A 12649-nucleotide genomic window follows, 5' to 3' on the forward strand; every position below is an offset into this window, starting at 1 on the left:
ACAAAAGGCACCAACTTTTCACAGCTCATTAGCGAGAATGTCTGTGACAAGTCATACCAAAAAAGTTTGAATCAAAGCCTCAACTCTCACTAACTGTTTAAAGCTCTTCCTCTCATATGGCAGATATTCTCCTGCCTTTTTGTTATGAAAACCACATTTATGTTTCTACCCTTCTCCTTAATGCAAAAATAAAAATCAGCATTGGCTCTGGGTGGGCAGGTAGCATCAATATTCTGATGCAGAAAGCATCATGAGGCAGGCTGGACAGATCAGTGGGGTCTTTGCCATTTTGTATGGCTTCATCTAATCAAATCTGAAGGTACAGAGAATGGTTACAGCTTCTTTTAATAGTACTTATAGTTTTTTTTAGATCATTTGAATTAGTTATGAATCAGGGTTAACTTTGTCCCTTTAAGTTTTTGGCATAAAAAATCTTTCATGCTAATGACTATTCCACTGATTATGGCAAGCAGGTATTCTACTCAGGAATTTTGTTCCTCTTCAAAATTAAAAGGTGTGGGCAAGCAAAGACAAGAGGTAAAGAAATTCTGAGACATATTTGGTTGGAACACTTTTCTTAACCTATTAGCTCTAGATTTGAAAGCAGCCCCAAATAATTAAGGAAAGTCTAACAGTCGTAAAGGTCCTAAGTGACTAGTGGGTTTGAACAGCTACAATTCATGTCCGAGTGGGTTCACAGCACAAAACTACATATAAATCCAGCAAAACAACTGAAAACAGGCAACAAAAGATGTCTTCTGAGGTGCAGGCGGGGAAGAAGGGGATTGCTCTCCTTAGGCTGGGTTTGAGATGAATTGATAGGACAATGTTATTTAGCTGATCCATACTACTGCAATAGGTCCAAAAAGCAGAAAGAAAAGGCATCATAGCTGAAAGACGGTTCCTTATCCAAATGTGTATAAAATTAACCCCAATACTTTATGACAGATTCGTGGAAGGTAAAGTACAACAAATACCTTTACCAAGGAAACTCAGTTTAAAAGAAAAAATAGCATTCCCAAGTTTTTCTTACCAACTGTACAGTTGATTTTGGCATTATTCGCACAGCATCGGCCCCCAGAGTTGTCAGTTTGTTGGTGATCTGAAGGTTGATGGGTGTGTTTTGAGAGTCTGCATTAACCACTGATTTCTGAGGGTTGCTTAGAGCTGTTACCATGGCAATGGTAGGTCTTGGTGTAACGACCGAGGCAGACATGGTATGTGTTGTTTTTAGTAGAGTAAGTGGAATCTGCTTTGTGGTAACAACTGAAGCTTCAGTTATTGTTTTCTGTGAATTAAAAAAAGTACACAAAAATTGCAATTAGACTTTTTGAATAAATGAAACACAGTCAAGAGATATAAATGAAAACATTTCAGCCCCATGTATTCTTAAATCAAGTATTTCTGCATTTATTTTTGCAATGCTGAAGAAAACCTATGGAAGAATAAGCATGTTCAGCATGATTACTATAAAAAAGGTCAGATGCAGACCATGGGTAGCAATCATGACAATCATTATGAGTTTGTTTTAAATATCTGCTGAAAACATTAAAGTTTAATATCTGCAAAGAGCTATATTAAAGCAACTGCATCCTAATTATTCAAATATATTAGCTTAAAGATTTTTTGAATCGGCATCTTAAGGACTGAATATTTGCCCTCGACTAACTGCATCTACCAACACATTTAGTCTGTACTTTAGAGATGGACATAAGGAGTCTCTCCCATGAGTAATTATGGCAATTTTTCACCTTAGAGAGGCAGCCAAGGATAAGCTTAAACATGACTGAGTAGGACTTGGGTATTCAGAGGATCCTCAGATTAAGTTAGTTGTTTAATCATCAGTACCAACTGTTTGATGGAACACAAGAAAATAAATGTTGGTGCAACTCAATTTTAAATGAGCCATTCATCTCAGTACTAGTAAAATTCATATGTGCATATATCGCTAACATTACTTGAATCACATTTAAATCATTGAAGAACTGTACAAATCAGAATATGGAAATTAAACTCCACAATATATGCAAGGTTTGACATAGGGAATCAAAGAGGTATTTGAGGAAAACTTCTCATTCTTACTTGCTAACCAGGATGATTTTTAAAATTCTTTCACAGGATGTTGGTGTCACTGGCTAGGCCAGCATTTGTTGCCCATCTCTAATTGTAAAGCTGGTGGTGAGCTGCCTTCTTAAACCACTGCAGTTCATGTAGTGTAGGTATACCCACAGTGTTATCAGGGAGTGTGTTCCAGGATTTTGACCCATACAAATGTCCTTCAAGGAGATCCTCTACAGTATTTTATTTGGCTTTACATAATTGTATTGTTCAGGTGAAAGGGAAAATGCTATTTTAAAATACTTATATACTGCATCAATTTTATTGAAATGAACATGAACTGGTATATCAGTGACTAGGGATAAACAAGCTACAGTGAACTTAATTTCCAAAGGTTTCATATGCAGATTCAAAAGGAGTCTGGTATCAATTCAGACTCAGTTCTCTACTTGCTTGGGTTCTGAGGATCCACAAACTTACATTTTTCAGGACACTGTGTAGTTTCCTGACCTTATGTTAGTTATATAGAGAAGAAAGATTACACTACTTTTCAGAATTTGCAATCAGCAGAGATTGCTGATTAATAAATAAATGTTAGCCTGTATCCATAAAGTATAGGTCAGTGAGCTTTGCTGAAAAATGAAATTAGCCATGCAAAAAGTGACAACAGAGAGGGGCTAATATTCTTTAACTAATCACCAATCTCTGCTGATCTGCAACATGATACTCTATTCTATAAATTTCCATGAAAACAGCTCCTCTGAAACAAATTGGGCCGTAACTTCCTCGGAGTGGCAATCAGAATTGGGTTGCCACTCTGTGCCCACTTACTTACTGTCTTTGAAGTCCAGTACCATCATATTGAAGGAGGACATGCCCCCTAATTCTTACGGCACTAGCTGCTGTAAAGCAGGTAAGTTTAAAGGTCCCATTGAAATTGACAGACCAGGGAGAAGGTAAGTGAAAAGATTTTGGGGGGTGGGATTGTTCAGAGGACGGGTGGGACGGAGGACATCAGGAGTGGTGTGGGGTGGAATGTCGGACATCGGGAGGGTGTGGCGGGGGTGGGGGGGAGGAGTGGGACATTGGGAATGGGCTGGATGTTGGTAGGGGATAGGGGGTGGAGTGGGCCAGACATTCAGAGGGGTGGTGGGGGGGGAGGTTGGGCATCTTCAGACATCAGGAGCGGGTGGAGTGGGCTGGGCATTTGGAGCGGTGTGGGGTGGGTGGGGGGGGGGTGGTCAGACAGACATGGGCAGGGCTGGGTGGGGGGGAAGAGAGGGGTGGTCAGACATCAGGCGAGGGTGGAGTGGGCCAGACATTCGGGGAGGTGGGTGGGGGTTGGACATTGTCAGACATCAGAACGGGTTTGGAGGAGCCAGCGGCTCAGGTTGAGGAGGTAAGAGTTGGGCCTGCGGTGGGTGGGTGAGGGGGGGGGGGCAGGGGACTAGATTGTGCAGAGAGTCCCAAGTGGATATTGGTCTGGGTTTCTATAATAGTTACCCAGAAGTTGGAAGAGGTTTTAATTCTTCCAACTTTTTCTGAGTAGCTATTGGTATAACCCTGGCGGACCCATCCGAAGTTTGCAATTTAAACCACATTTTCAGATATTTCCCAGCGCAGTGCAATTGTCCAGAGGAAGTGTGTGATTCAGGGCATGTGCTGTGCAAATCCTTACCTGGGAACTTCCCAAAAGGATTCCCAGTGCATTTTTGGGGTATCCCCCACCAAATCCAAAGCTTGGAAGCTTGGAGGTTACGGCCCAATAAGATTTAAGGAAGGAGGCAGATACATGGAAAGCTTACTGGATACAGTTATTAATCATTCAAATGGGACATATATATAAATACAATACTTTGCTGAATGTTGCTGGTGTCAGTGACTCTTTACTAATAATCTAATTACAAGAACTTTGATGATCTGCTACTGACCTATAAAAGCACAATTCCTGCACTGATCACGATTGTTTAATAACACTTCTAAAATTGGTAAAATGTCAACTCTCTTACCCCTGGCCTCTACAGGCAAGAGAATAAATATCTATCTGCTCAGGTGGATCTAAGGCAAGCGGAACCCAGCATACAACTTTCCGTCATTTATTAAACTAACGTACTTGGCATTAGTGTCATGGAAAGTTATCCAGTGATGGATTAACATCTTTATGTTTTCACACTTACTTTGAAAGAAATGGTTCAAACGTGCAAGGGACCAAAGACCTAAAACCACAACTGTGGTTGTTGGCTTTCAATTTAAGCACAGTTCAATAAAATTTAGAGGGTATCTGGAACATCTCACTCATAAGGACATAAGAAACAGGAGCAAGACTAAGCCATTTGGCCCTTTGACTCTGCTCTGCTATTCAACAAGATTATAGCTGATCTTTTACCTCAACTCCACCATCCCACACTTACCCCATAACTCTTAATTCCCTTAATACCCAAAAATGTAATGATCTCGCTTTTGAATACACTTGACTGAGCATCCACATCTCTCTGGGGTGGAAAATTCCAAACATTCACAACCCTGCGTGTGAAGATATTTCCCCTCATCTCAGTCCCATATGGCCAATCTCTTATTCTGAGGCCGTGACCTGTGTGTTCTGTATTCTCCAGCCAGAGAAAACGTTTTCTCAGCATCTAACGTGCCAAGCCGCTTCAGAATTTTGTACAATTCAATGAGATCACCTCTCATTCTTCTGAACTCCAGAAAACACACGCCAAGTCTACTCAATCTCTATACGTAAGACAATCTCCTCATCCCAGAAACCAGTCAACTGAATTTTCATTGCACTCCCTCTAGAGTATGTCCTTCTTTCAGTAAGGAGGCCAAAACTGTACTCAGTGCTCCAGGTGTGGCCTCACCAATGCCTTGTATAATTGTATTGACATTTCATTTTTTTTTTATATACTCCATGCCTTTATAATCGAAGTGCATATACCATTTGTTTCCTAATTGATTGCTGTACCAGTATTCTGTGATTCTTGTACAAAGTCACCCAGGTTTCTCTGAATGCAAACTTTTTCCAGTCTTTCACCATTCAAAAAATATTGTATTCCATCTGGCCACTCTCACAATGATCTTTCTCCATCTACAACCTCTTTGTGTTCTCCTCACTGCTACTTTCCCACCTAACTTTGTACGGTCAGCAAACTTAGATACTTGGATACATTACAATGAGTCCCCTCATCTAAGTCATTCATATAATATAAATAACGGAGACCCAAGTACTAATCCTTGTAGTACCCTGCTACTTACAGCCTGCCAACCTGAAAATGTCCCATTTATTCCTCTTCTGCTTTCTGCTCATTAACCAATCCTCAGTTCATGCCATCCACAATCCCATTGAGTCCTAATTTTGTGTAATAACCTCATGTGAGGACCCAGAAAAGCAGTAACAGCAAGGAAAATTTGTTATTAAAATGTTTGGTGAATTGGTTTTAAAAATGTTTAAAAAGGACTTTGAAGAGATTGCGTCAATTGTAAAGGGATCAATCATAATTTTTGGGTAATAAGTAGCAGTTTCTGTGACCTGGCAGCCCTTGACCTGGACAAGAAGTAAAATACGTAGGTCGTGTAGTTCACAGACAGAAAGAGGGTTGAGAAGGCTCTGGAATGAAGTTCACCATACAGAAAAGACTGCATGGGCGGAACCCTATTTATGCAGAAGTTGCTGCCCTTGGAGAATCAGCTAAGCTCTTGAAGGAAAGGAACTGAAATTCTGCTTGAAGGGACTGTGCGGCTGGAACTGGAACCATATAGGTGTTCAGATTGCCTATAAGATTCATGAAATAGTCCTTGCGATATCGGCTATTCTATTTATCCTGTTAGGGACCACTAACATTTAAAGAAAAAATCTGAACACCTCCCCCACCCATTAACCAAATATAACTATACCACAAGATTTCATATTTTTAAAACAGAAACAAACTTTGTTTAATTCTTCTTGATGTACAATAAAGTAAGCACTATTAACAATACCATAACTTATAAAGATTTATGCTATAAACTCAGTTCTACCTTTTACTCCCCCACACCACTCCAAGAGCTCCATTATCCTACAAAATCTTTAAGATTTATTCATTTTTCCTGGGGAATAATCCAAAAGGTATGTCACAGTCCTCCTAAATTTACTTTACTTCTCATTATTCTAGTTATTCCTCCAAAGTAAGGATATATGGGGGTCCTTCCATCAACTTTTGGCCACACAACCCTCCACCTTTTCTTTACAGACCTCAAGTGTGGATGTCTCAACTCCTTGTTCGGGTTTCCAGCAGATATCCAACTGCCTTCCCACAGCTTTCTAACTGTGCTGACTGCTTTCTGCCACAAGGCTCTGCTAGAACCACTGCACATCTCATTGACTAGGTGCAAACTAGGCAAATCTTTCAGTTGCTTTTCTCTCATGCAATCCACGCGATGAACAATTAAACTAGTATTTTTTCTGCTTGAAATGTAAGCCTAACTATCACCTCCTGTTGGCGCTCTCAATCCAGTGAGATGCAGTCTTCCCCATAGCAAGGGTACAACTGCCTCTGACTGTTCCCAAATTGAACTGTTTCTGTCAGCAAACAAACACAGATAAATCAAACAAAAGAGCGCTCCGCCCTGAATCACACCTCTGGCAACTTGACACACACTGCCTAATCCCAGGTGCAAAAATGCAAACCTTTCAATTCCAAAGTTTTCCTTGATTCTGGGAAACCATATGAATAATTGCTAACTCCAATGGAAGCTTACACCTTCACTCCCAGAATTACTAGCTCTGACCTCTTAAATCAACATGGCTCCAACCTTTTAAGAGTAATAAATTCCAAGCTTGTTTAAACTGCATTTGCTTCAGGGTTGCTCATGAGTTCCTCAATTATATGTACGTATTTTTTTTACAGTTAAAACTTTAATTCCTGAAACTAAAAGTCATATTCTAATACACATGAATTATGAATTAGTGTAATGTGTAATTTATAGTTCATACCAACTGTGAAATGTCTATTACTTTATATTTAATGTACATTGGTTTTGATTCATGCTGAGCTAGAAGTTGCAAACAGTGAAATCATGGGGGTTTGATAAATTCCTTCAGTTGGGGATAGTTTGATAAATTTGGTTCTTTTGGTTTACAGATTCCCATAAGGATCATAACAGGCAGCTTATCAAGTGTTTTTTGAAAATCCAGATACACTACATTCTCTGGTTCTCATTTACCCATCTTCCCTGTTACATATTTATCAGTTAACTTGGTTAATAGTCTAATAAATAGAGTTAAGTGGATGGGCACCTCAGTCCCCATGAAATGCACAGCATGTTCCATGAGGGAACTACAGGATGCTTCTCATGTCTTGAACAACCAGATGTGCAAGAAGTGTTGTTGCTGGAGGAGCTGGAGCTTTGAGGTTTTGGAGCTTGAATGGTAGCTGGAGTCACTGTGGTTATTCCACAGGGCTGAGAGCTATGTGGATAGGGCGTTTCCAAATGTTGTCAGCCTGCAGCTTAAGTATGCAGACAGGGAAGGAATAGGTGACCACCAAAGACTGAAGGGAGATCAAGCAGGAAATGCAGGAGTCCCCCGAGTGCATCTTATTCTCCAGCTGATATTCATTTTTGAATACTGGTGAACAGTGATGGTAGCACAAGTGGCTCAGTTTTACCAGGGCACAAGGAAGATTGGAAAAGCAATAGTAATGATTGGAAATTCAATAGGTAGGGGAACAGAGATAATTCTGTGGCTGCAGATGTGATTCTAGGATAGCATGTTGCCTTGCTTATGCCAGGATCAAGAATGTCACTGAGCTTTGGGGCACAGCTTTTCTTTGCCTATCTTACCTAAACCTGCATAATTTTGTACACCTCCATCAAATCTTCCCTCAACCTATTTTGTTCCAAGGAGAACAAACCCAGCTTCTCCAACCTAAAGTTGTAGCTAAAATCCCTCTTTCCAGAAACCATTCTGGTATATCTCCACTGTATCCTCTCAAGAACCCTCAGATCCTTCTTAAAGTGAGACGACCAGAACTGGATGCAATACTCTAGTTGTTGCTCAAGATCTTTGACAACTTCTCTGCTTTTATACTCAATATCTCTATTTATGAAGTCAAAGATCCCATATACTTTGCTAACTACTCTCTGTGTCCAGTCACCTTCAAAGATCTATACACTTGTACTTCCCAGGTCCCACTATTCCATCACGCTCTTTAGAACGGTGACAACTAAGTCTATATTGCCTCTCCCTGTGCTTTCTGCCAAAATATAACACTTCATACTGCTTTGCTCTTGTCTGCCCTTTCTGCTATCCTATGGTCTGTTGCAACCGATTAACATCATCCTCACTGTTGGCCACAACTCCAAGTTTGGTATCATTGGCAAATTTTGAAATTTTATTGTATTCTAATATCCAAGACATTTACATGTATTTTTAAAAAAACCAATGGCCGTAGCACTGACCCTTGGGGAACACCGCTGTCTACCATACTCCAGTTTGAAAAACAACCTTTACCACAATCGCTGTTTTCTCCCTTTGAGCCAACTTTTTTGATCCATTCCATAAGCCTCAATTTTGTAACTTTTTTTGTGGTACTTTGTCAAATGATTTCTTAAAATCCACGTAGACATCATTTATTGCATTTTCATCTATTTAAGATTCTTTCTAGTTCTTCTCCAATAATACTCTAAACCTTATGATACGATGATCAGTTTTACCCAAGTGCTCCCAACAGGCACTTGGTTCACCTCATTCCTCAGCACTAGTTCCAACAATGCCTCTTTCCTAGTTGGACCGAGATCATATTGGTCAACAGGTTCTCATGAATACAGTTCAGAAATTCATCCCCCTCCTTAATCTTTTCTCTAACACCAATCTGTGAAATTCCCCAAAATCACCACTCTCATTCTTGCACATCTGATTTCCCTGAAAATTGCTCTTCTATCTCTCTTTCACAATTTGAAAGCCTATAGAATAACTCCAGCAGCATGATCGTAGCTTTTTTTGCTTCTCAACTCTAACCAAATGGATTCTGTCCTTACACCCTCAAGGACATCCCCCTTCCATAAAACAAGGTCTTCCCTAATCAGTGCTGCTACTCTGCCTTTCTTTTATCTTTATCTTCTATTTCTGAATATTAAATGCCCAGTCCTTGCCATTTTAAGCCATGTTTCCATTTTTGCCATCACATCATTTTCCCACACAGCTTGTGCTTGTAGCTCTCTGACCTTTTTCAGCATTTTGTGCACTTATATATGTGTTCTGCATCTGTCTTCGAAGCAGACTAAGGTCTATGAGGAATACAATCTAATACGGTACTACTTCCTTTCCTACTACTATCCAATCCTCGCAACTCCTTTATGCACCTTATTCTGCTTTTCAATTTCTATATGTTGGTGTCCATCTCTCTACTAATTTAGTTTTAAAGTAAGTAACGATATAAGTACCATGACACTATTGAGTGCATGCCATAGACCACCAACTGGTGCGAAAGATATAGAGGAGCAAATTTGCAAGGAAATTACAGAGGTGCAGAAAGCTATAGAGTAGCGATAATGGGAATTTTAATTATCCTAATATAGATGGTAAAGTAACAATGTAAAGGAAGAGGAGGGCAAGAGTTTCTGAATTGTGCTCATTAGAATTTTCTTGATCAGTATGTTTCCGGCTCAACGAGGAAGGAGGTACCGCTGAGTCTAGGGAATAAGGTGGGCCAAGTGGACTAAATGTCAATAGAGCAACATTTAAGGAACAGTGATCATAATATCATAAGCTTTGGGTAGCAATGGAAAAGAACAAGCAGCAGTTGAGAGTAAAATTAAGCATTTATTTTGAGGAGGGCCTGTTTCAATGGGATAAGAACAGATCTTGCCAGGAAAATTAGAATCAAAAATTGGTTGTCAAAGCCATAATGAAACAGTGGGCTACCTTTAAAGAGATGCCAACTCATATTTGGCTGAGGTACATTCCCACAATGGGGAAAGAGAGAGACAAGCAAAGCCAGGACTCCCTTGGATGATGAAAGAGATAGAGAAGAAGATGAAGAAGAAAAAGGGTAGTATGACAGATGCCAGGTTGATTACACAAGTTAGAACAAGGCCAAACACACATTTCAGAAGGGAAGCAAAAAAGGAAATCAGAGTAGTGGCAACGAGAGAGCATGAGAAGAGACTCACTACTAACATAAACAGGAATCCAAAAGTATTCTATAGACATATAAATAGTAAAAGGGTAAGCAAGGGGAGGGGCATGACTGATTAGGGCCCAAAAAGGGGATTTATTCATGGGGGCAAAGGGCATGGTTGAGATAATAAATCAGAACTTTGCATCTGTATTTATCACAGATGATGCTGGCATAGGGGAGGTAGATGAAATACTGGATGGGCTGAAAACTGATAAAGAAGAGGCAATGGAAAAACTGGCTGTACAGATGGGATGCATGAGGGCACAGAGGGAAGTAAAGGTGGAAACTGCAGAGGCACTGGCTAAGTTGCCATTACTTCTGATCCTCTCTAGACACAGGGGTAGTGCCAGAGGATTGAAAAACTGCAAATGTTACATTTCTTCTTCAAAAAAAACAGGGTGCAAGGATAAATTAATTAACTACAGGCCAGTGCAGTTTAACCTCAGGCGATGGGAAAGCTTTTGGAAGTGATAATTCAGGACAAAACTGTTACTTGGACAACTGTGGATTAATGAAAGAAAGCCTGCACAGATTTGTTAAAGGCAACTTGTGCTTTATTAACTTGATTGAGATTTTTGATGAAGTAACAGAGGGTAATGGGGTAAATTTGATTTACATGGACTTCCAAAAGGTGTTTGAAAAAGTGCCACATAACAGGCTTGCCAGAAAAGTTGAAGCTCATGGAATAAAAGGGACATTGGTAGCATTAAAAAGTTGGCTGAGTGACAGGAAAAGAAAGTAATGTTGAACATTAGTTTTTTGATTGGAGGAAGGTATCCAGTGGCATTCCGCAGGGTTCAGTACGAGGTCCGCTGCTTTTCTTAATCCATGTTAATGGCCTAGATGGAAAAACAAATTACTTCAGGTGCAGGAAATCTGAAATAAAGATAGAAAATGCTGGAAATGAACAGGTCTGGCAGCACCTGTGGAATAAGAAACGGAGTTAACATTTCAGGTCTGAGACTTTTCAAAAAAAAGTCTGTTTCTCTTTCCATAGATGCTGCCTGACCTTTTGAGTATTTCCAGCATTTTCCTTTTTTATTAATGACCTAGGTTTGGGTGTACAGGGCACAATTTCAAAATTTGTGGATGACACAAAACTTGGAACTATTATGAACTGTGAGGAAGACCAGACAGGCTTCAAAGGGACATAGATAAGCTGGTGGAATGGGCAGATGAAATTTGCAGGGTAGTGGTAAGTAATACATTTTGGTAGGGAGAAAAAAAAAGGCTACAATTCTAAAGGGGATGCAGGATGGAGATCTCTTGGGTATATGCGCATGAATCATTGACAGTGGCAGGGCAGGTTGAGAAATGGTTTCAAAGGCACATGGTATCGTCAGCTTTATAAATAGAGTCATGGAGCACAAAAACAAGTAAGTTATGAAGAACATCAATAAACGCTAATTTGGCCTCAACTGGAGTGCTGTGCCTAATTCAGAGCACCAAACCTCTGAGGATATGAAGACTTAAAAAAGGGTGCAGAAAGATTTTATGAGAACAGTTCCAGAGATGAGTTTCTTGTTTTGTGGATATATTTAAGCTGCTCAGTTGTTCTACTTAGAGAAAAGAAGGTTAAAAGGAGAGTTGATGGATGTATCCAAAATCACGAGGCCTGGACAAAGTAGATAGAGAGAAACTGTTGCTACTGGCAGCAGGGCTCAGAGCCTGAGAATATAGATTTGAAGTAAATGAAGAAAGAACCAATGATGACATGACAAAAAAGTGTGTTTTTAGACAGTGAGGGGTTAGGTTCTGGAATTCAGTGCCCGAGACTGTGATAGAGGCAGATTCAATCGTGGCTTCCAAGAGGATTGGAAGGGATAAAATTTTAAAGCTACGGGCAAAGGGCAGAGCAGTGGGACTAGATAAATTGTTCTTGCAGAAAGCTGGCATGGCTCAACAGACCAATGACTTCCTCCTGTGGTGCAATCATCCTAATGATTTGTTGCCACCTAGTTCCACTAATTTCTCCAGTACTATTTCTCTACCTTCCTCACTCTTTCTAGACCATTGGTTCTTCAATTCCAGAATGTTTTTGTATCTCCTAAGAATGGATATAAAATATTTAATGTCTCTGCCATTTCTTTATTCCCCACTATAATTTCCCATGTCTCTGCATCTCATGGGACCATGTTTACTTTCACCAATTTCTTCCTATTTACATACCTATAGAAATGTTTGCAATCTGTTTATTTGTCTCTATTCTCAAATTCTCTTCCCTCACCATTTTGTATGCTTTCCATAGATTCGTCCTCCACACTATTTTTGCAAATTTGATTTGCTCAGTTTATAAAATTGAAGTCCCCTATGATTACTTATTACGTGCACTGCGCCTACTCAGCAAAATACTACAGAGAGGAACTTGGTGAAATTACAATCATTAGGGAAGCGTCATTGAGCAAACTGATGGAGCTATTGGTTGACAAGTC

The 12649-nt window shown here is 39.9% G+C and overlaps 1 protein-coding gene across 5 annotated transcripts in view; it reads right to left on the reverse strand.

Annotated features, from left to right (window-relative positions):
- Nucleotides 1-12649, reverse strand: part of phf21ab (PHD finger protein 21Ab) — a 356360-nt gene that overhangs the window by 53494 nt on the left and 290217 nt on the right. For all 5 annotated transcript variants that reach the window (XM_041197194.1, XM_041197191.1, XM_041197193.1 and 2 more), the window contains one exon: nt 1034-1288. In XM_041197194.1, coding sequence (XP_041053128.1) covers nt 1034-1288 — 255 coding nt within the window. The remainder of the gene's footprint in view (nt 1-1033; nt 1289-12649) is intronic.

Source organism: Carcharodon carcharias, chromosome 10 (genome assembly GCF_017639515.1).
Source record: "Carcharodon carcharias isolate sCarCar2 chromosome 10, sCarCar2.pri, whole genome shotgun sequence".
NCBI lineage: Eukaryota > Metazoa > Chordata > Chondrichthyes > Lamniformes > Lamnidae > Carcharodon > Carcharodon carcharias.